Source organism: Mangifera indica, chromosome 20 (assembly GCF_011075055.1).
Source record: "Mangifera indica cultivar Alphonso chromosome 20, CATAS_Mindica_2.1, whole genome shotgun sequence".
Classification (NCBI taxonomy): Eukaryota; Viridiplantae; Streptophyta; class Magnoliopsida; order Sapindales; family Anacardiaceae; genus Mangifera; species Mangifera indica.
In genome coordinates, this window is record NC_058156.1 from 11107682 (window position 1) to 11128236 (window position 20555).

The 20555-nt window shown below is 31.1% G+C and overlaps 2 protein-coding genes and 1 long non-coding RNA gene across 22 annotated transcripts; all 3 read left to right on the plus strand.

The window, feature by feature from the left end:
- Positions 1 to 1943: 1943 nt before the first annotated feature.
- Positions 1944 to 14834, plus strand: LOC123203948. 19 transcript variants are annotated; one of them, XR_006499418.1, is made up of 22 exons: positions 1944 to 2130; positions 2209 to 2300; positions 2490 to 2633; positions 3044 to 3155; positions 5183 to 5320; positions 6039 to 6126; positions 6209 to 6285; positions 6655 to 6810; positions 7218 to 7363; positions 7604 to 7679; positions 8943 to 9117; positions 9233 to 9282; positions 9380 to 9554; positions 10265 to 10329; positions 10422 to 10471; positions 10840 to 10997; positions 11375 to 11519; positions 13099 to 13176; positions 13283 to 13426; positions 13535 to 13665; positions 13797 to 13845; positions 14249 to 14834. It is a non-coding gene; the product is annotated as an uncharacterized LOC123203948 (long non-coding RNA). The 19 variants fall into 19 exon arrangements; XR_006499410.1 differs by having other exon boundaries at positions 8943 to 9554; positions 14249 to 14632; positions 14763 to 14834; XR_006499406.1 differs by having other exon boundaries at positions 8943 to 9554; positions 14249 to 14392; positions 14509 to 14834.
- Positions 14835 to 15489: 655 nt separating this feature from the next.
- LOC123203946 (BTB/POZ domain-containing protein SR1IP1-like) lies at positions 15490 to 17025 on the plus strand. 2 transcript variants are annotated; one of them, XM_044620444.1, is made up of 4 exons: positions 15490 to 15692; positions 15791 to 15862; positions 16046 to 16607; positions 16689 to 17025. In XM_044620444.1, the coding sequence occupies exons 1-3, from the start codon at positions 15637 to 15639 to the stop codon at positions 16206 to 16208; spliced, it is 291 nt and encodes a 96-aa protein (XP_044476379.1). In that variant the 5' UTR covers positions 15490 to 15636; the 3' UTR covers positions 16209 to 16607; positions 16689 to 17025. The 2 variants fall into 2 exon arrangements, 1 of the variants encoding a protein (XP_044476379.1); XR_006499404.1 differs by having other exon boundaries at positions 15492 to 15692; positions 15982 to 16607.
- Positions 17026 to 17968: 943 nt separating this feature from the next.
- LOC123203945 (probable metal-nicotianamine transporter YSL8) lies at positions 17969 to 19926 on the plus strand. The gene is given in 5 exon segments (XM_044620443.1): positions 17969 to 19129; positions 19131 to 19165; positions 19168 to 19347; positions 19350 to 19419; positions 19421 to 19926. Coding segments are annotated over 5 exon segments (603 nt in total). The 5' UTR covers positions 17969 to 19019; the 3' UTR covers positions 19629 to 19926.
- Positions 19927 to 20555: the final 629 nt, after the last annotated feature.

The window sequence follows — 20555 nt, forward strand, 5'->3', positions numbered from 1 at the left end:
AAGATATTAAATTGTTTAATAGAAAGAAGCCATATTGTAAATTCTTCAGGGACCTAGTAAACAACCTTAATCCTTTTTTCAATTTCAGGTTTTTTTTTTTTTTTCAGTTTGACTTTTTATTTCAGCTTTTGTATCTAGATTTTCAGCAATGAAGCACAAAAAATGTTCATTCGTTATCTGTTGATTGTGCAGCTTAGAAGCAATTTCAAGTAGTTGCGTAGCTTGAAAGCTTAGTTGGGCCTCTGGGCATATCAAGGCAGCTGTCAGAGAGAGTGTTCATTTCTTGCTTGAGAAATGGTCTCATTCTCTGCAATACCATTAACAAGATCAATCCAGACGCTGTAGCCAAGGTGCATTATTCACTGTTTTTTTAAAAGAATTTTGAGAAAAGGGGAAGTAGGTTAAGAAAGTGTTTTCTTTTGCTTTTTTTTTTTTTTTTTCTGTGTTGATATGATCAAAACCCTAACCATGATAAATTATGTTTGTGTCTTACTTTTCATACTATTTTGTTACAATTACTCTAAAGTGTGAAAATTTTGAGTTATATGTTATTTGTAGAATCCGGACACAAAATAATAACATTCATGTATACTGGGATAGATAAATATTTTTTTATTAGGTTGAGATTAATGAAGGGTTTTGGCAAACAAATGGAAATGTTAAAGGAGTTTCCATTTTCTTGCCGTATTTTGAGCAAATGCAGTGTACAGGTATTGGTTTTTATTGCTATTAATGTTAATCGTTTTGCTTATGATAAATATTACAAGGTTGTGGAGAATATTTCATATATACAATCAATCGGCGGGGAAGTTCAACCACCACCTGCAGATCAATTCTTTGAGAATGTAATAAACGTTTTAGTGGCAATCAGAGAGTTGAAGCTGCCAGCTTAAGCTTCTGATCTTGAAAAGGTAATTCAATTTCTAATGTATATATGTATGTGGAGATGAACATATGTTTGGTATGTGAGTATTGATATTCAAATGAGTGTATTAGTTGGTTTTGCCTTCTTAAATATATTTCAATGTTTGGTTCAGCAGCAAAGGTTGTAGATTGCATTTTAGCCTTGAAATCATATCATGAATGGAAGCAAATGAACAGTGGGAACGGTTATCAGCAATCACATCAGACTCTTGTAGGCACTCGGACATGTATGTGGTATATCTTTTACTGCATTGTGTTTATTAATACAGATAACATTATTTAATATTCTTGTACTTAATTTAGTAGTCATATCATTTAATTTTCCAAAGAGATTTCAGCTTGTACATAGCATTTTATTTTCATAGGTTGTCTAGTGATGCTGATTCACTCATCAAGGTACTTGCTGAAAATATGGTTGGCACAAAGGAAAACATTGACAAGAATCCTTTACCTTTTTTTTTGTAAAGAAAGACAGGTAATATTCGGATTCTTTTATCTTGTTTGAAATTTATTGTTATAAACGAATTACAGAGCTAGATTTGTGGAAACTAATTTTATTTAATTATTCTCACTTATGTCTTTGTCATATAGGATTCATTCAAGTTATTTAGTATGATCCTTTCAAGTTGTTCAAAAGAACTTAAAACTAAGTTCCTTGAGGTGAGTTTGATTTTACTTAACAATAACTCTACTTTTCTGATTTCATTGCGTTCTTCCATGCTGTTGTTTTTTAAATTAAATTGTGACTAGAGAATTCTCAGGTAATCTTTTTAAATTGCGACTGACAAGACTTTACAAATGCGTGCTTGTTAAAATTTTTGTAAAGCAAAAAAGATGATTTATATGTATATATGTGTGTACATATATGTGTGTGTGTGTGTGAAGAATCATATTTATGTATGTATATAGATACTTATATACATATACATACATACATACATACATACACACACATGCGCGTGCGCGCACACACACACACATCTGTACATGCAAATAGATATGCATAGATATACATATATACATGTATGCATATACACATACATATGCATACATATACATATATATATATGTATATATATATTTTCATATATGCATACATGTATGTATGTATGTATGTATGTGTACATATATGGCTTTTTTTGGAGAATAGTGCAGGAACTGGGTTACACGACTCCAATTTGGCTTCAAGAAAAGCTGAAGAAGCAGGTTGGTCTATCTTTCTTCTTCTTCTTCTTTTTTTCAATAATCTTGAATTTTCAATAATCTTTTTTCTTCTTTTTTCAGTAAGGAACATGAAAATTGGATTTTTTTGGAGAATAGTGCAAGAACTGGGTTGCATGACTTCAATTTGGCTTCAAGAAAAGCTGAAGAAGCAGGTTGGTCTACCTTTCTTCTTATTTTTTTCAATAATCTTGAATTTTATGTTTAAGGTTGTTTACTGGGTCCCTAATAGTGTAAAAGAGAAGGATTAAACAATTCAGTTTTACTTTTTATTTCAGTGTTTTTATCTAGATTTTCAACAATAAAGCAGAAAATGTTCATTGGTTTTGTGTTTGATTTTGCAGCTTGGAAGCAATTTCCAGCAGTTGCGTAGCTTGAAAGCTTAGTTGAGCCTCTAGTTATATCATTGCAGCCATCAGAGAGAGTGTTGATTTCTCGCTTGAGAATTGCTCTCATACTCTGCAACAGCATGAACAAGATCAATCCAGGTGCTGTAGCCAAGGTGCCTTATATTCACTTTTTTATTTTTTAAGAATTTTGAGGAAAGGGGAAATAAGTTAAGAAAGTGTTTTCTGTTGTTTGTTTTTCTATGAACCAAAACTATGATAAATTATGTTTTTGTCCTTACTATTTTGTTACAATTACTGAGTGTGAAAATTTTGAGTTATATGTTATTTGTAGATTTAGGACACAAAATAATAACATTCATGTATACTAGGGTAGCTGAATTTTTTTTTATTAGGTTAAGATTAATGAAGGGCTTTGGCAAGCAAATGGAAATGTTAAAATAGTTTCCATATTCTTGCCCTATTTTTGGCAAATGTAGTATACTAGTATTGGTTTTTACTGCTATTAGTGTTAGTCTTTCTGCTTATAGAAAATATATACGATCATTCAGCAGGGAAGCTCATCCGCCACCCTTGTATCAGTTAATTGAGAATGTAAAGAACTTTTTGGTGGCACTCAAAGGGTTGAAGCTGCCAGCTTTTGAAGCTTCTGATCTTGAAAAGGTAATTAAGTTCTTTGAGGTGAGCTGATTTCACTCTACAATGAGTAATTTTCTGATTTCATACTTTGATTCCTGTTAAGTCTTTCTTCCATGCTGATGTTTTTAAAAAAGTAAGAAGATGGTTATACATGTATGTATGTATCTATATACATAAATATATATACACATATACATACCTACATGCCTACATATGCCTACATACACATACACATACATATACTTACCTGCATACACATGCACATTTCATATACATACACACACATATTCATACCTACATATATACATATACATACACATACATATGCACATACATATGCATCATATATACATATACATACACATACATGTGTATACTTATACATACGCATACATACGTAAATACATACCTACATACACACACACACACACACCCCTATATACATACACATACATATATTTTACACATACACATACATACCTACATATATGCATATACATATATAAATATACATACACATACCTACATACATATACATATGTATAGACATACATACAAACATACCTACATGCATACATGTAGGTATGTACATTATGTATGTATATGTATGCATATGTATATGTATATATGTAGGTCTGTAAATGTTTGTGTATGTATGTATATATATATACACATACATACATACATATATACATATATACATATGCATACATGTGCATATCTACATACATACATATATACAGATTCATATATACATACGCATGCACATACATACATATATATATACATATGCATACATATACATATACACATATGCATACATATATACATATACATACGCATGCACATACATACATATATATATACATATGCATACATAGACGTACACATACATATATACATGCATACGCATACATAGACGTACACATACATATATACATGCATACGCATACATATATACATATGCATATACATACATACATACATATATACATATGCATACATATACATATATACATGTATACATATACATACATAGACGTACACACATGCATATATACATACATACATACATATGCATACATAGACGTACACATACATACATACATAAACATATATACATATACATACATAGACGTACACATGCATATATACATACGCTTACGCATACATACATACATACATACATACATACGCATACACATACACATACATACATACATACATATGCATACATATACATATATACATCTACATACATAGACGTACACATGCATATATACATACACATACATGCATAAATATACATATATACATGCACATACAAATGCATAAATATACATATATACATGCACATACATATGCATATATACATATATATAAATATACATATACATACATACATACATACATACATATATGCATACACATACATATGCATACGTATGCATACGTATACATACATATATACATATTTATGTATGTACGTATGTATGTGAAGAATCATTAGTAAACCCACAACAAAGAAATCAAAGAGAAACAAAAACATAGAAGTTCTTGGCTATTTTTTTCCTTATTGTACTCAAAATTTAATTTCCGATTAAATTTAGCATCAAAATTTAAACTTAAATCTTATGTCAAAATTTAATCTCAAATTTTAAACTCAATTTGGATGTGTCGATGAGGAAGACTTGGTTTTATTTAACATCCCTTGCAAGCTAATGGGGTAGACTAGACCATCAGCTTGGATTGTAAGAGATGAAAATGTGCAAAGGATAGTCTCTCTATAAAAGTGTTAGTTGGTTGGTCAACTGAAGAAATAAAATTAATAAAAGGTTGACCAAACCAACCATTCGTGAATGAAGTGGTTGTCAATCTTAATGTTCTTTGTGCAAGTGTGGAAGATTAGATATGTTGTCAAGTATGGAGTGGCGTGATTATACACACCAAAGAGGTGGGAAGTTGTGGGGAGGCATGAAGTTTGTGACAAAGATATTCAATCCACATATTTTCAACTGTAGTATCTACTAACCATTTATATTCTACTTCAGTGCTAGCTCGGACAATTGTGCATTGTTTGTGGAAACTTTGAGGTTGTGACCCAGGAAAATATAGGATACCGAAGACAAAAGAGAGGACGGGTGGATGACATGGCAGCCAAGGATGACGTGACATGACAAAGTGGTGTGGTATGCTCATGTGGCATGAGGTGTCATGTTTTCTAGTTGTGGAAAGTTTAATTTAATTTAACTTTCCTAATTCCTAATGCTTTTAAGTATTTAATTTAAAGTTACTTTCCTAGTGTGGTAAGTACTTAATAGGTAATTTAAGTTGCCAAGAATCTTATATTAAGCTAAGGAATATTTTATGTTTAGGAAATTAAGTTTAATAAGAATAATTTATGTTTAGGAAAAGTTATTAAATATTAAGGAGATCTTAGGATTATTTGTTTAGTGAAGCTCAGTTTTAATTAGTAATGTATTAATTAATTTTTTAGAATCATAATTTCCTAGATTTTGGAATTAATTAATATTACTAATTCTAATTAAGCTAGTATCCTAATTCTTGTAGAGTTAAAATTTATATTTTAATTAGGAGAGTCTACCTTATGTATAAAAAGGGCTTAGGTCTTTGTAATTAGCCAAGTTATCAATAAAATTCAGGATTAAGTAAAAGGATTGCTTTGCAAATTGCATTTAATCCTTGTCGTTCGTTGAACTTTATCAACCCTATGCATATTTGTGAATGATATCACAACCCTATCAATGCTTGTCCTACGTTAGACTGCTCGGCATGAAGAATATATAAAGAGGAGTTTTCTACATAACCTGCATTTGATTGATTTGCGAATGAGTTTATTTTCCTTTGAATGGTTTTCTTTTTTGTAATGAATTTTATTTTTTGTAGGAAACAAGAAGACTGGATTTTATGGAGAATGGTGCAAGAACTGGGTTACATGACTTCAATTTCACTTCAAGAAATGCTGAAGAAGGAGGTTGGTCCATCTTTTGTCTTCTTGTTTTTTTCAATAATCTTGCATTTTCAATAATCTTTCTTCTTCTTCTTCTTTCTATAAGGAACAAGAAGATTGGATTTTTTTTCAGAATAGTGCAAGAACTAGGTTACATGAGTTCAAGAAAAGGTGAAGAAGCAGGTTATTCTATCTTTCTTCTTCTTCTTTTTTCCAATAATCTTGAATTTTCTTTCAGTAATCTTTCTTCTTCTTTTTTTTTTTTTTGTAAAGAACAAGAAAATTGGATTTGTTTTGGAGAATAGTGTAAAAACTGGGTTACATGAGTTCAATTTAGCTTCAAGAAAAGCTGAAGAAGCAGATGGTCTATTGTTTCCTTCTTCTTTTTTCAATAATCTTGAATTTTGTGTTTAAGATTGTTTACTGGGTCCTTGATAGTGTAAAAGAGAAGGATTAAACAATTCAGTTTTACTTTTTATTTTGGTGTCTGTATCTAGATTTTCAGCAATAAAGCAGAAAAAATGGTAATTGATTTTGTGCTTGATTTTGCAGCGTGGAAGCAATTTCAAGCAGTTGTGTAGCTTGAAAGCTTAGTCGGGCCTCTGGTTATATCAAGGCAGCTGTCAAAGAGTGTTCATTTCTCGCTTGAGAATTGATCTTATTCTCTGCAATGTCATTAACAAGATCAATCCAGGTGCTATAGCCAAGGTGCATTATATTCACACTTTTTTTTTTTTAAGAATTTTTCAGGAAAGGGGAAGTAGGTTAAGAAAGTGTTTTCTGTTGTTTGTTGTTCTATGTTGATATGATCGAAACCCTGACTATGATAAATTATGTTTTTGCCCGTACTATTTTGTTACAAATAATACTAAGTGTGAAAATTTTGAGTTATATGTTATTTGTAGATTTAGGATACAAAATAATGACATTCATGTATACTAGGGTAGCTGAATATTTTTTTTATCAGGCTAAGATTAATGAAGGGCTTTGGCAAGCAAATGGAAATGTTAAAATAGTTTCCATTTTCTTGCCCTATTTTTAGCGAATGCAGTATACAAGTATTGGTTTTCACTGCTATTAGCGTTAATCTTTCTGCTTATGGAAAATATTACTAGGTTGTGGAGAACATTTCTTATATGCAATCATTCAGCGGGGAAGCTCAACTGAGACCTTTGTATCAGTTATATGAGAATGTAAGAAACTTTTTGGTGGCAATCAAAGAGTTGAAGCTGCCAGCATTTAAGCTTGTGATCTTGAAAAGGTAATTTAATTTCTAATGTATAGTATGTGGAGATGAATTTATTTTTGGCGTGTGAGTGTTGATATACAATCGATTGTAGTAATTGGTTCTGCCAAGTATATGTTGTATGGTTGTATGGTTATTAACACGGCACAAGGATTCACGTCTACTCAAACTTAATTGCCATACAATTTTTTATAAGCCTGGAATGAAACTTGTGTAATCTTGGTAAATATTAATCAAGGAACTTTTTGGTGGCAGTCAAAGAGTTGAAGCTGCCAGCTTTTGAAGCTTCTGATCTTGAAAAGTAATTTTCTGATTGCATACTTTGATTCCTGTAAGTCTTTCTTCCATGCTGATGCTTTTTAAAAAGTAAGAAGATGGTTGGTTTATATGCATATATATACATATAAACCATCTTCATATACATATGTATATACGTGTACGTATGTATGTATGTATAAGTATGTATGTATCTATATACATAAATATACATCGCTACATACACATGCACATATACATACCTACATACACATACACATACACATACATATACATACCTACATACCTACATATGCATACACACACGTATTCATACCTACATATATACATATACATACACATACACATACATATGCATACATATATACATACACATACATATACATACACATACATATGCACACTTATACATACACATACATACATACATACATATGCATACATATACATATATACATATACATACATAGACATACACATACATATATACATACGCATGCACATACATACATACATATACATACATAGACATACAGATTCATATATACATACGCATACACATACACATACATACATACATAAATACATACATACGCATACATATACATATATACATATGCATGCACATACATATGCATAAATATACATATATATAAATATACATACACATACATACATACATATATACATACAAATACATATGCATGGATGTTCATATATACATATGCATACGTATACATACATATATACGTACATATATGTATGTACATATGTATGTGAAGAATCATTAGTAAACCCACAAGAAGAAATCAAAGAGAAACAAAAACACAGAAGTTCTTGGCTATTTTTTCCTTATCATACTCAAAATTTAATTTTCGAAGTATCAAAATTTAAACTTAAATCTTTTGTCAAAATTTAATGTCAAATTTTAAACTCAATTTGGATGTGTCAATGAGGAAGACTTGGTTTTATTTAACATCCCCTGCAAGCTAATGGGGTAGACTAGACCATCAGCTTGGATCGTAAGAGATGAAACTGTGTAAAGGACTTTCTATAAAAATGTTAGCTGGTTGGTCAATTGAAGAAATAAAATTAATAAAAGGTTGACCAAACCAACCATTCGTGAATGAAGTGGTTGTCAATCTTAATGTTCTTTGTGCAAGTGTGGAAGACTGGATATGTTGTCAAGTATAGAGTGGCGTGATTATACACACCAAAAAGGTGGGAAGTTGTGGGGAGCCACGAAGTTTGTGACGGAGATATTCAATCCACATATTTTCAATTGTAGTATCTACTAACCGTTAATATTCTACTTTAGTGCTAGCTTGGACAACTGTGCATTGTTTGTGGAAACTTTGAGGTTGCGACCCAGGAAAATATAGGAAGCTAAAGACGAAAAGGAGGACGGGTGGATGACATGACAGTCAAGGATGACGTGACAACATGTTTGGCATGACATGACAAAATGGTGTGGTGTGCTTATGTGGCATGAGGTGTCATGTTTTCTAGTTGTGGAAAGTTTAATTTAATTTAACGTTCCTAATTTAATTTAATTTTCCTAATGTTTTTAAGTATTTAATTTAAAGTTAATTTGTGCAAGTGTGGAAGACTGGATATGTTGTCAAGTATAGAGTGGCGTGATTATACACACCAAAGAGGTGGGAAGTTGTGGGGAGGCATGAAGTTTGTGACGGAGATATTCAATTCATATATTTTCAGTTGTAGTATCTACTAACCGTTTATATTCTATTTTAGTGCTAGCTTGGACAACTGTGCATTGTTTGCGGAAACTTTGAGGTTGCGACCCGGGAAAACATAGGATGCCAAAGACAAAAAAGAGGACCGGTGGATGACATAACAGTCAAGGATGACGTGACAATATGTTTGGCGTGACATGACAAAGTGGTGTGGTGTGCTCATGTGGCATGAGGTATCATGTTTTCTAGTTGTGGAAAGTTTAATTTAATTTAACTTTCCTAATTTAATTTAATTTTCCTAATGTTTTTAAGTATTTAATTTAAAGTTACTTTCCTAGTGTGGTAAGTACTTAATAGGTAATTTAAGTTGCCAAGAGTCTTATTTTAAGCTTAGGAATATTTTATGTTTAGGAAATTAAGTTTAATAAGAATAATTTATGTTTAGGAAAAGTTATTAAATATTAATGAGTTCTTAGGATTATTTGTTTAGGGAAGCTCAATTTTAATTAGTAATGTATTAATCAATTTTCTAGAATCATAATTTCCTAGAATTTGAAATTAATTAATATTCCTAATTCTAATTAAGCTAGTGTCCTAATTCTTGTAGAGTTAAAATTTATATTTTAATTAGAAGAGTCTACCCTATGTATAAAAAGGGCTTAGGTCTTTTTAATTAGCCAAGTTATCAATAAAATTCAAGATTGAGTAAAAGGATTGCTTTGCAAATTGCATTGAATCCTTGTCGTCCGTTGAACTTTATCAACCTTATGTATTTTTGTGCACGATATCACAATCCTATCAGTGTTTATCTTGCGTCAGACGGTTGGGCATGAAGAAGATATAAAGAGGAGTTTTCTACATAACCTACATTTGATTGATTTGCGAATGAGTTTATATTCCTTTGAATGGTTTTCTTTTTTGTAATGAAATTTTTTTTTTGCAGGGAACAAGAAGACTGGATTTTTATGGAGAATGGTGCAAGAACTGGGTTACAGAATGCTGAAGGAGGTTGGTCTATCTTTCATCTTCTTGTTTTTTTCAATAATCTTTCTTCTTCTTCTTCTTTCTGTAAGGAACAAGAAGATTGGATTTTTTTTCAGAATAGTGCAAGAACTAGGTTACATGAGTTCAAGAAAAGGTGAAGAAGCAGGTTATTCTATCTTTCTTCTTCTTCTTTTTTCCAATAATCTTGAATTTTCTTTCAGTAATCTTTCTTCTTCTTTTTTTTTTTTTTTTGTAAAGAACAAGAAAATTGGATTTGTTTTGGAGAATAGTGTAAAACTGGGTTACATGTGTTCAATTTAGCTTCAAGAAAAGCTGAAGAAGCAGATGGTCTATTGTTTCCTTCTTCTTTTTCAATAATCTTGAATTTTGTGTTTAAGATTGTTTACTGGGTCCTTGATAGTGTAAAAGAGAAGGATTAAACAATTCAGTTTTACTTTTTATTTTGGTGTTTGTATCTAGATTTTCAGTAATAAAGCAGAAAAATGGTAATTGATTTTGTGCTTGATTTTGCAGCGGGGAAGCAATTTCAAGCAGTTACGTAGCTTGAAAGCTTAGTCGGGCCTCTGGTTATATCAAGGCAGCTGTCAAAGAGAGTGTTCATTTCTCGCTTGAGAATTGATCTCATTCTCTGCAATGTCATTAACAAGATCAATCCAGGTGCTATAGCCAAGGTGCATTATATTCACACTTTTTTTTTTTAAGAATTTTTCAGGAAAGGGGAAGTAGGTTAAGAAAGTGTTTTCTGTTGTTTGTTGTTCAATGTTGATATGATCGAAACCCTGACTATGATAAATTGCCCGTACTATTTTGTTACAAATACTAAGTGTGAAAATTTTGAGTTATATGTTATTTGTAGATTTAGGATACAAAATAATGACATTCATGTATACTAGGGTAGCTGAATATTTTTTTATTATGCTAAGATTAATGAAGGGAAATGTTAAAAAAGTTTCCATTTTCCTGCCCTATTTTTAGCAAATGCGGTATACAAGTATTGGTTTTTACTGCTATTAATGTTAATCTTTCTGCTTATGGAAAATATTTCTAGGTTGTGGAGAACATTTCTTATATACAATCATTCAGCGGGAAAACTCAACCGCGACCTTTGTATCAGTTATATGAGAATGTAAGAAACTTTTTGGCGGCTGTCAAAGAGTTGAAGCTTCAGCATTTAAGCTTGTGATCTTGAAAAGGTAATTTAATTTCTAATGTATAGTATGTGGAGATGAACTTATTTTTGGCATATGCATGTGAGAATTGATATACAATCGATTGTAGTAATTGGTTCTGCCAAGTATATGTTGTTTGGTTGTATGGTTATTAACATGGCACAAGGATTCATGTTTACTCAAACCTAATTGCCCTCCAATTTTTTATAAGCCTGGAATTAAACTTGTGTAATCTTTGTAAATATTAATTAATGATTGTTTGTCCTACCAATATTTACCTACCAATGATACCATGGTCACTGTTGAAACTATTGTATATCTTTTACTGCTCTATGTTAATTAATACAAACAACTTTATTTAATATTTTTATACTCAATTTTCTAATAATATCATTTAATTTTTCAAAGGGATTTCAACTTGTACATAGCATTTTATTTTTATGGGTTGTCCAATGATGCTAGTTCTTTCATCAAGTTACTTATTTGAATATATGGTTGGTGCAAAGGAGAACATTAACAAGAATCTTTTATCTTCCATTCGGAAAGAAAGGTAGATGATATTCAAATTTCTTTTATCTGGTATGAAATCAATTGTTATAGATGAATATAGGATTGCAAAGCTAGATTTGTAAAAGCATTTTTTCTTTTTATTGTTTTCATTTATGTCTTTGTCATATAGGATTCATTCTAGTTAATTATTATAATCTTTTCAAGTTGTTTGTAAGTTCTTTCCGGAGTCTAATTTCACTCAACAATAACTTTACTTTTCTAATTGCATACTTTGATACTCATAACTTTTTCTTCCATGCTGATGTTTTTTAAAAAGCAAGAAGATGGTTGAATTATATGTGTATATGCATGTATGTGTGTGTGTGTGTATATATGTGTGTGTATATATATATATATATACACACATAAAGACCTACATGGCACATATATATATATATATAAAGACGGTTTATATGTATACATATAGTATATAGTATATATATGTGTGTGTGTGTACGTATGTATGTATAAGTATGTATGTGTATATACATATACATACCTACCTACATACATACACATTCACATACATACCTAAATTAAGTATACAGACCTACATGCCTACTTATATACATACCTACATAACTACATACACATACACATACATATACACATATACATACCTACATACACATACACATATACATACATACATATGCATGCCTATATAATATACGTATATACATGTATACATACACATATATATACATGCATATACATATGCATACATATACACATATATTCATATAAACATATACATTCACATACATACATACGATACACATATACATTCATATACACATATATATACATATGCATCCACAAACATATGCATACATATACATTTATACATATATACATGCTCATACATATTTGTGCCTTACTTTTTGTGGTATTTTGTTACAATTGCTCTAAGTTGTGGAAATTTTGGGCAAATGCACTGTAAATATTGGTTTTTACTTTTTGTGGTATTCGTATTTTGGGCAAATGCACTGTACAAGTATTGGTTTTTACTGCTATTAATGTTAATCATTTTGCTTATGGTAAATATTACAAGGTTGTAGAGAATATTTCATATATATAATCAATCGGCGAGGAAGCTCAACCACCACCTGCGGATCAGTTCTTTGAGAATGTAAGGAACTTTTTGGTGGCAGTCAAAGAGTTGAAATTGTCAGCTTAATGTTAATCATTTTACTGCTATTAATGTTAATCATTTTGCTTATGGTAAATATTACAAGGTTGTAGAGAATATTTCATATATATAATCAATCGGCGAGGAAGCTCAACCACCACCTGCGGATCAGTTCTTTGAGAATGTAAGGAACTTTTTGGTGGTAGTCAAAGAGTTGAAGTTGTCAGCTTAAGCTTCTGATCTTGAAAAGGTAATTCAATTTCTAATGTATATATGTATGTGGGGATGAACATATATTTGGTGTTGATATACAAATGAGTGTATTAATTGGTTTTGGCTTCCTAAATATACTTTGAAGTTTGGGTCAACAGTGAAGGTTGTAGATTCCATTTTATCCCTAAAATTATATCATGAATGGAAGCAAACGAACAATGGGAACGGTTATCAACAATCACATTAGGGTCTTGTAGACACTTGGACATGTCTGTGGTATATCTTTTACTGTTCTATGTTAATTAATACAATAACTTTATTTAATTTTTTTATACTTAATTTTTTAGCAATATCATTTAATTTTTCAAAGAGATTTTAGCTTGTACATAGCTTTTTTTTTTTTATAGGTTGTCTAGCAATGTTGATTCACTCATCAATCCAAGCACTGTAGTCAAGGTGCGTTGTTCATTGCTTTTTTATAAGAATTTTGAGGAAAGGGGAAGTAGCTTAAAGAAAGTTTTTTTTTTTTTTTTTGTTGATATGATCAAAACCCTAACCATGATAAATTATGTTTGTGCCTTACTTTCTGCAGTATTTTGTTACAATTACTCTAAAGTGTGAAAATTTTGAGTTATATGTTATTTGTAGAGTCAAGACACAAAATAAAAACATTCATGTATGCTAGGGTAGTCGAATATTTTTTTTGATTAGGCTGAGATTAATTAAGGGTTTTGGGAAGCAAACGGGAATGTTAAAAAAGTTTCCATTTTCTTGTCGTATTTTGAGCAAATGCAGTGTATAGATTTTGGTTTTTATTGCTATTAATGTTAATCGTTTTGTTTATGGTAAATCTAACAAGGTTGTGGAGAATATTTCATTTGTACAATCAATTAGCAGGGAAGCTCAACCACCATTTGCGGATCAGTTATTTGAGAATGTAAGGAAGCTTTTGGCGGCAATCAAAGCGTTGAAGCTGACAGCTTAAGCTTCTGATCTTCAAAAGGTAATTCAATATCTAATGTGCATATGTATATGGTGATGAACATATATTTGGTATAGGAGTATTGATATACAAACGAGTGTATTAATTGGTTTTGGCTTCTTAAATATACTTTGAAGTTTGGGTTAACAGCGAAGGTTGTATTTTAGCCCCAAAATTATATCATGAATGGAAGCAAACGAACAATGGAAACGGTTATCAACAATCACATCAAACTCTTGTAGACACTTAGACATGTCTGTGGTATATCTTTTACTGTTCTGTGTTAATTAATATAATAACTTTATTTAATATTTTTATATTTAATTTATTAGCAATATCATTTAATTTTTCAAAGAGATTTTAGCTTGTACATAACCTTTTTTTTTTATAGGTTGTCTAGCAATGTTGATTCACTCATCAAGGTACTTGTTGAAAATCTAGTTAATGTAATGGAAAACATTGATAAGAATCCTTTATCTTCCTTTTGTTAAAAAAGACAGGTAATATTCAGATTTCTTTTATCTTGTATGAAATTTGTTGTTATAAATGAATTACAGAGCCAGATTTGTAGAAGCTAAATTTATTTAATTTTTTTCACTTATGTCTTTGTCATATAGGATTAATTCAAGTTAATCAGAATGATCATTTCAAGTTGTTCAAAAGAACTTATAACTAAGTTCCCTGGGGTGACTTTGATTTCACTCAACAATAACTCTATATACACATATATATACACATGGTACATATATGCAAACATATATATATAAATATGTGTATATATATACATACACTTATATGTACATATAAACCGTCTTCATATACATATGCATATGTGTACGTATTTATGTATGTATATGTATGTATCTATATACGTACACATGCATATTCATACGCATACATATGCACATACATATGCATATACATATATTCATATGCATACATGCACATACATATGCATATGCATATACATATATACATACACATGCACATAGACATGCATACATATACATATCTGCATATATATATATATATATATATGTATGTATGTATGTATGTATGTATGTATGTATGTATGTATACACATACATATGTATACACATACATATGCATACACATACATACATGAATTTATACATATGCATACGTATACATATATATACATATATACATACATATATGTATGTATGTATGTGAAGAATCATTAGTAAACCACAACAAGAAAATCAGAGAGAAACAAAAACATAGATGCGCTCACCAGTCTGAGCATGGCCACTAAGAAGAAGGAGCTCCTGTTCACTGCCATGAAGAGAGCCAGTGAATGGTTCGCTTCTAATCCTTTGTTTTTCCTCATTCATTTCAAGTTTCAACTCATGTTTATATGATTTATTCAAGTCCTTATTTTTCCTTATTCTGTTTCAGGATTTTCTTTGAGGAGATTCCTAGTGATGTAACTTTTCATGTTGGAGGAACTTCCTTTTCATTACATATAAGGTGTGATTCCTCTCAACTCTTGCTTTTCAGTTTCAAATATATTTTTGCTCCACTACATACTAAATAAGAAGTCAGAGAATCAAGTCAATAAGTGATATGTTTGCTATTTTATCTCCTAGGCTAATGGTAGTTTCCATTAGTCTGAAAATGTGGATACATAAGGAAGCTGGTATCTGAATCCAGTGAAGCTGATCTTGCTGTTATTGAAGTATCTGATGCTCTGGGCGGGGCAGAGGCAGAGGCATTTGAACTTGGAGCAAAATTCTGCTATGGAATTCATTTTGGGATCAACACAGAAAACATTGCCCTGCTTAGATGTGCGGCACAGTGTCTTGAGATGACCTAGGACTATGCAGTTGGAAGTTTGGTTGGAAGAGCTGATGCTTACTTGAATGAAGTAGCACTCAAGAGCCTTGCAGGAGCAGTTACTGTTTTACATATGTCAGAGAGCCTACTTTCAATTGCAAAGAAAGTAAAATTAGTGGTCATCACATAGATGCAATAGCATACATAACTTGTAAAGAAAACCAGTTTTCTGTATCTGGTAGAGCCGAGAGTGGTGTTAAGGGAGCAATTTCAACCATGGCATCTCATCCAAAGGCCATTATTGATTGGTGGGCTGAAGATTTAACTGTTTTTCGAATCAATATCTTCCTATGGGTTTTGATAGCAATGATGGCAAGGGGATTTAAACAATATGCTCTTGGTACTGTACTTATGCTGTATGCACAGAGATCTCTTCGAGGTTTGTTGAGATCTCAACCCAGAAATTGAGTTGCTTTAACCTATTTTGGAGTATTGAACCTGAAATTCTTTTCTGATGTAGGAAATATTTGTGAAAGGGAGGAAGAAAATTGAGCCTTAAAAAGAACATGAAAAGAGGGTTGTGTTGGAAACAAATAGTGAGTCTTCTGCCAAGGGAAAAGAATGCACTGTCCGCTAGCTTTCTAGCAATGCTCCTTTGATCTGCAATATATCTTGAAACAACAATTACCAGGGCTTAAGTAACATTATCTCTCATGTGAAATATTTGAATTTATTAACTTGAGATGGAATAATGAGATGTTAATCATGTTATAAAAAGCAAAACTTTAACATAACTGATATAGTGGTTGTATATTCAATCACTCTGTTGCATTCAATATTATTCATGTTTGATAATATGATATTTGATGTTATTTTATTCTTAATCTAAAATCAATTGTATATTATTTAAATACCCAATTAGATATTAAAAACTAGGTGTATATAATATTATTACTGATTTTAAAAACTTGTATTCAAAATTAATAAAATTATATGCATATAATTGAGTGATTTTGAATTGAGGATAAAATAACACTTAACAACTCTGTGAAAGTATGTGTATATAGTTTTATTATTATTGTTAATGTAATTTAAAATTACATAATTATACGATGATATTTCATTATTTATATTTATATTTGTATCTATCTATTTTATTACACATAGTGGGCTTTGTACCATGAGCTTACTTTGCCATGCTTGTCGGGCACGACATGGGATGATCCCTAGGTATGACAAATTGCATTTGCATCGGATTTAAGCGAACATAGCCATTGTCCTGTCTATTTATCAAATTAATTTTTTAAAAATATTTTTATACATAAATTAAAATACTTAAAAAATTAGTAAGGGAGTAAACTTATGAAAAGTTAAAATTGTAAGACTTTATATAGTATATTTACTTTCCTTACTAAACTTAATTTGATTAAATTTGAAATGAATGACTTAAACAAGTATAAACTTAAGTTTAAAGAGTTTTATATTATCGAGTTCAAATTTGAGTTTGAATTAAGGAGTATTTGATTTGTTAAATTGGTAAATTTGAAAAAGTTTGATTCAAATCATCAAAATGATATTTTTTCAATAAATATGAATCAAACAAAATTGTTTTGATTGATTTTGACTTGATAATACTATTATGTCAAGCTTGGTCTAAACTTGGTATTATAATCAAATTTAAGTTTAAACTAATTTTTAAAAAAAATTATTAAATTTAAACTTACTGAAATACAAACTTAATTCTTGAAAATAACTCTCCAAACTTGAATTAACCCTAGTTTCCTTTCTGTTCAAACTTAGCCAAGACTCCTAACGTGATAAAAGGTGCCAATAATCTCTATCTTGCTTTCCTACTGACTCCGAGTCCAAGTGTCCAACTAACTTCTCTATTCCCTATAAAATCGTCATCTTGAATCTTCAAAGATTCGTATTTTTACATCTTCATTGATTCCCATCTCCAATATGCATATTTATTTCTTTTTCTCATCTGGAAAACCATTACAAAAATGCATATTAATCAACAACATAAGATGAGGGACGAACAAGAAGAGTTGAGGACATTGTCAACTCAGAAGATGATTATGAACATGCCAAGAAGGAGAAAGAAGAAGGGTCTTCAGTGGAGAAGGTTTTTGAGAACAAAGCCGGTTCCTTAATGGAAGAGACAGTTGACAATGAGAGCCTTTGTTGAGAGCTTCGTGTTGAGTATGCTTTTCAGCTTCATAGCAATGAAGTTGAATCTCACTACTGGTTTTGTTCTTTCTCTCAATGTCTCTGCTCGCCTTCTGGGGTTCTTCTTTGTCAAAACTGGGACTAAATTTCTTGAAAAATTCAGCTTTTTAAAGCAACCCTTTACCGGGCAAGAGAACACAGTCATTCAAACCTGTGCTGTGGCCTCTTCAAGCATAGCCGTCAGTGGTAATGTTAATTTTCAGCCTCTTTCTTTCTACTTTACTTAAAGTTTCAATTTTTACATGGTTGTTTAAATAATTTATGGCTAGTTTGATTTTACTGGAAGATTTGGTTGCAAAAGACTTAATTGTGTATAAGTTAATTCCAAATTATGCCAGTTATTCCAAGTCAATTTCTGGGGTTCAAAGCTTATAGATTAGGTGGACTACCAGTTTGAATGTGGGCTTTAAATAGTCTAAGACGGCAACTATTGGAGCCACTCCACCAAATTTTATAGTGGAGCTAGGGGTGGATCCGATCCAAGCTGGTTTGGTTCGAAATTGATTCACGAATTGGTCTATTGCATCCACCTATGAAAAGCTTGCCATCTTTACAATTGGGGCTTGGGCAGATTCTGAGCATTTTGGTGTTCTTGCTAGCTTAGCAGCCGGTGGGAGTCATGATGAACATTGTTTCAACTGCCTCTGATCTTTCACAAGATTTCAAAACTGGTTACTTGACTATAGCATCTCCAAGGGCCATATTTGTGAGCCAAATTATAGGCACTGCAAATCATTTGCCCTTGTGTCTTATGGCTTTTCTACAAACATTTGATGACCTTGGCCTTCCTGGAAGTGAATATGCTGCTCCCTTTGCTATCGTCAACCGGAACATGGCTAAATTGAGCATCGAAGGGTTCTCAGCGCTGCCAAAAGATTGCCTTTTGCTTTGTTGTGTTTTCTTTGGAGCAGCCGTAGTGATAAACCTGATAAGGGATCCGCACGTCAGATTGCGTCGTACATTCCTGTTCCAATGGCTATGGCTATACCCTTTTACTTGGGACCATACTTCAGCATTGACGTGTGTTGGAAGCTTGATTTTATTCATATGGTCGAAGATCGACAATGTGAAATTGGATAATTTTGGTCCAGCAATGGCTTCCGGTTTGATGGGTGGGGACGGGATATGGCCTTTGCCAAGTTCACTTCTTGCTCTAGAAGGCATAAAGCCACCTATTTGCATGAAGTTCTTGTCAAGGAAAACTAATTCCAGGGTTGATAAGCTCTAAGGGTTGTCTTAAAAGTTCAGCTTTTGTTGTACTGTCATGAATGTCAATGGCTGTGCTTGTTGGAGCATCGTGGATTTGAATAATTTGTTAGTACCTGTATTTTCGATTAAGTCTATTTCTATTTTGAAAGATGTAATGTAACAGATATGAAAAGAATTGTTACAGCTGCCTTGAGTGGCAATGACGGGATTTCATACACAGAGTGCGTGTAAGTTCAAATCTCTCCCGGTGGCATCTCAAGCGAGGTTTCTTGTTTAAAAAAAATTGTTATAGCTTGTATGCAATATCCTTTTGAAAATTTCCTTTTGGAAACTATATATAATATATGCATAATATCATTATATCATATCGTATTCACAATTATCTTTAATTTAAAATTATTTAATCACATAATAATATATCATCATTAATATAAAAATTAGTACTTGTTATTAATTTCAATAGTTTTATTATTGGTGAATAAAATAATATGGAAGATACCCACAATTAAAAATTATATGTAAGATTGGATTCAATCACAAGTGTTAGTCCTCGAATTTAATTTAGGATGAGATGAGTCAAGTTTGACTCAAATATTATGCTCTTTTTTTTATAAATAAGTAGAGTTTGAATTGATTTAAACATTTATGTTTAGATTAATTATAATCGAATATAAAATTAAATTATTTTCATATTAAATTTGAACATTAATTGGTTAACTTTAAATTAACCCTTTTGGATTTAAATCAATATTTAATTATTACTTATATCAACGTGACCCAAACTGATTTAGCCTTATATATTAAAAAAAATTTCTAAATTTGAAGTTCTTTTAGTGTAGGCCTAAAATGCCCATTTTGTTTAACATTAAATAAACAGTATTGATTTAGTCTCATCAGATTTCCTCTTTAACAATTCTCAAATTATTCATTTGTTTTGGTTTAACAG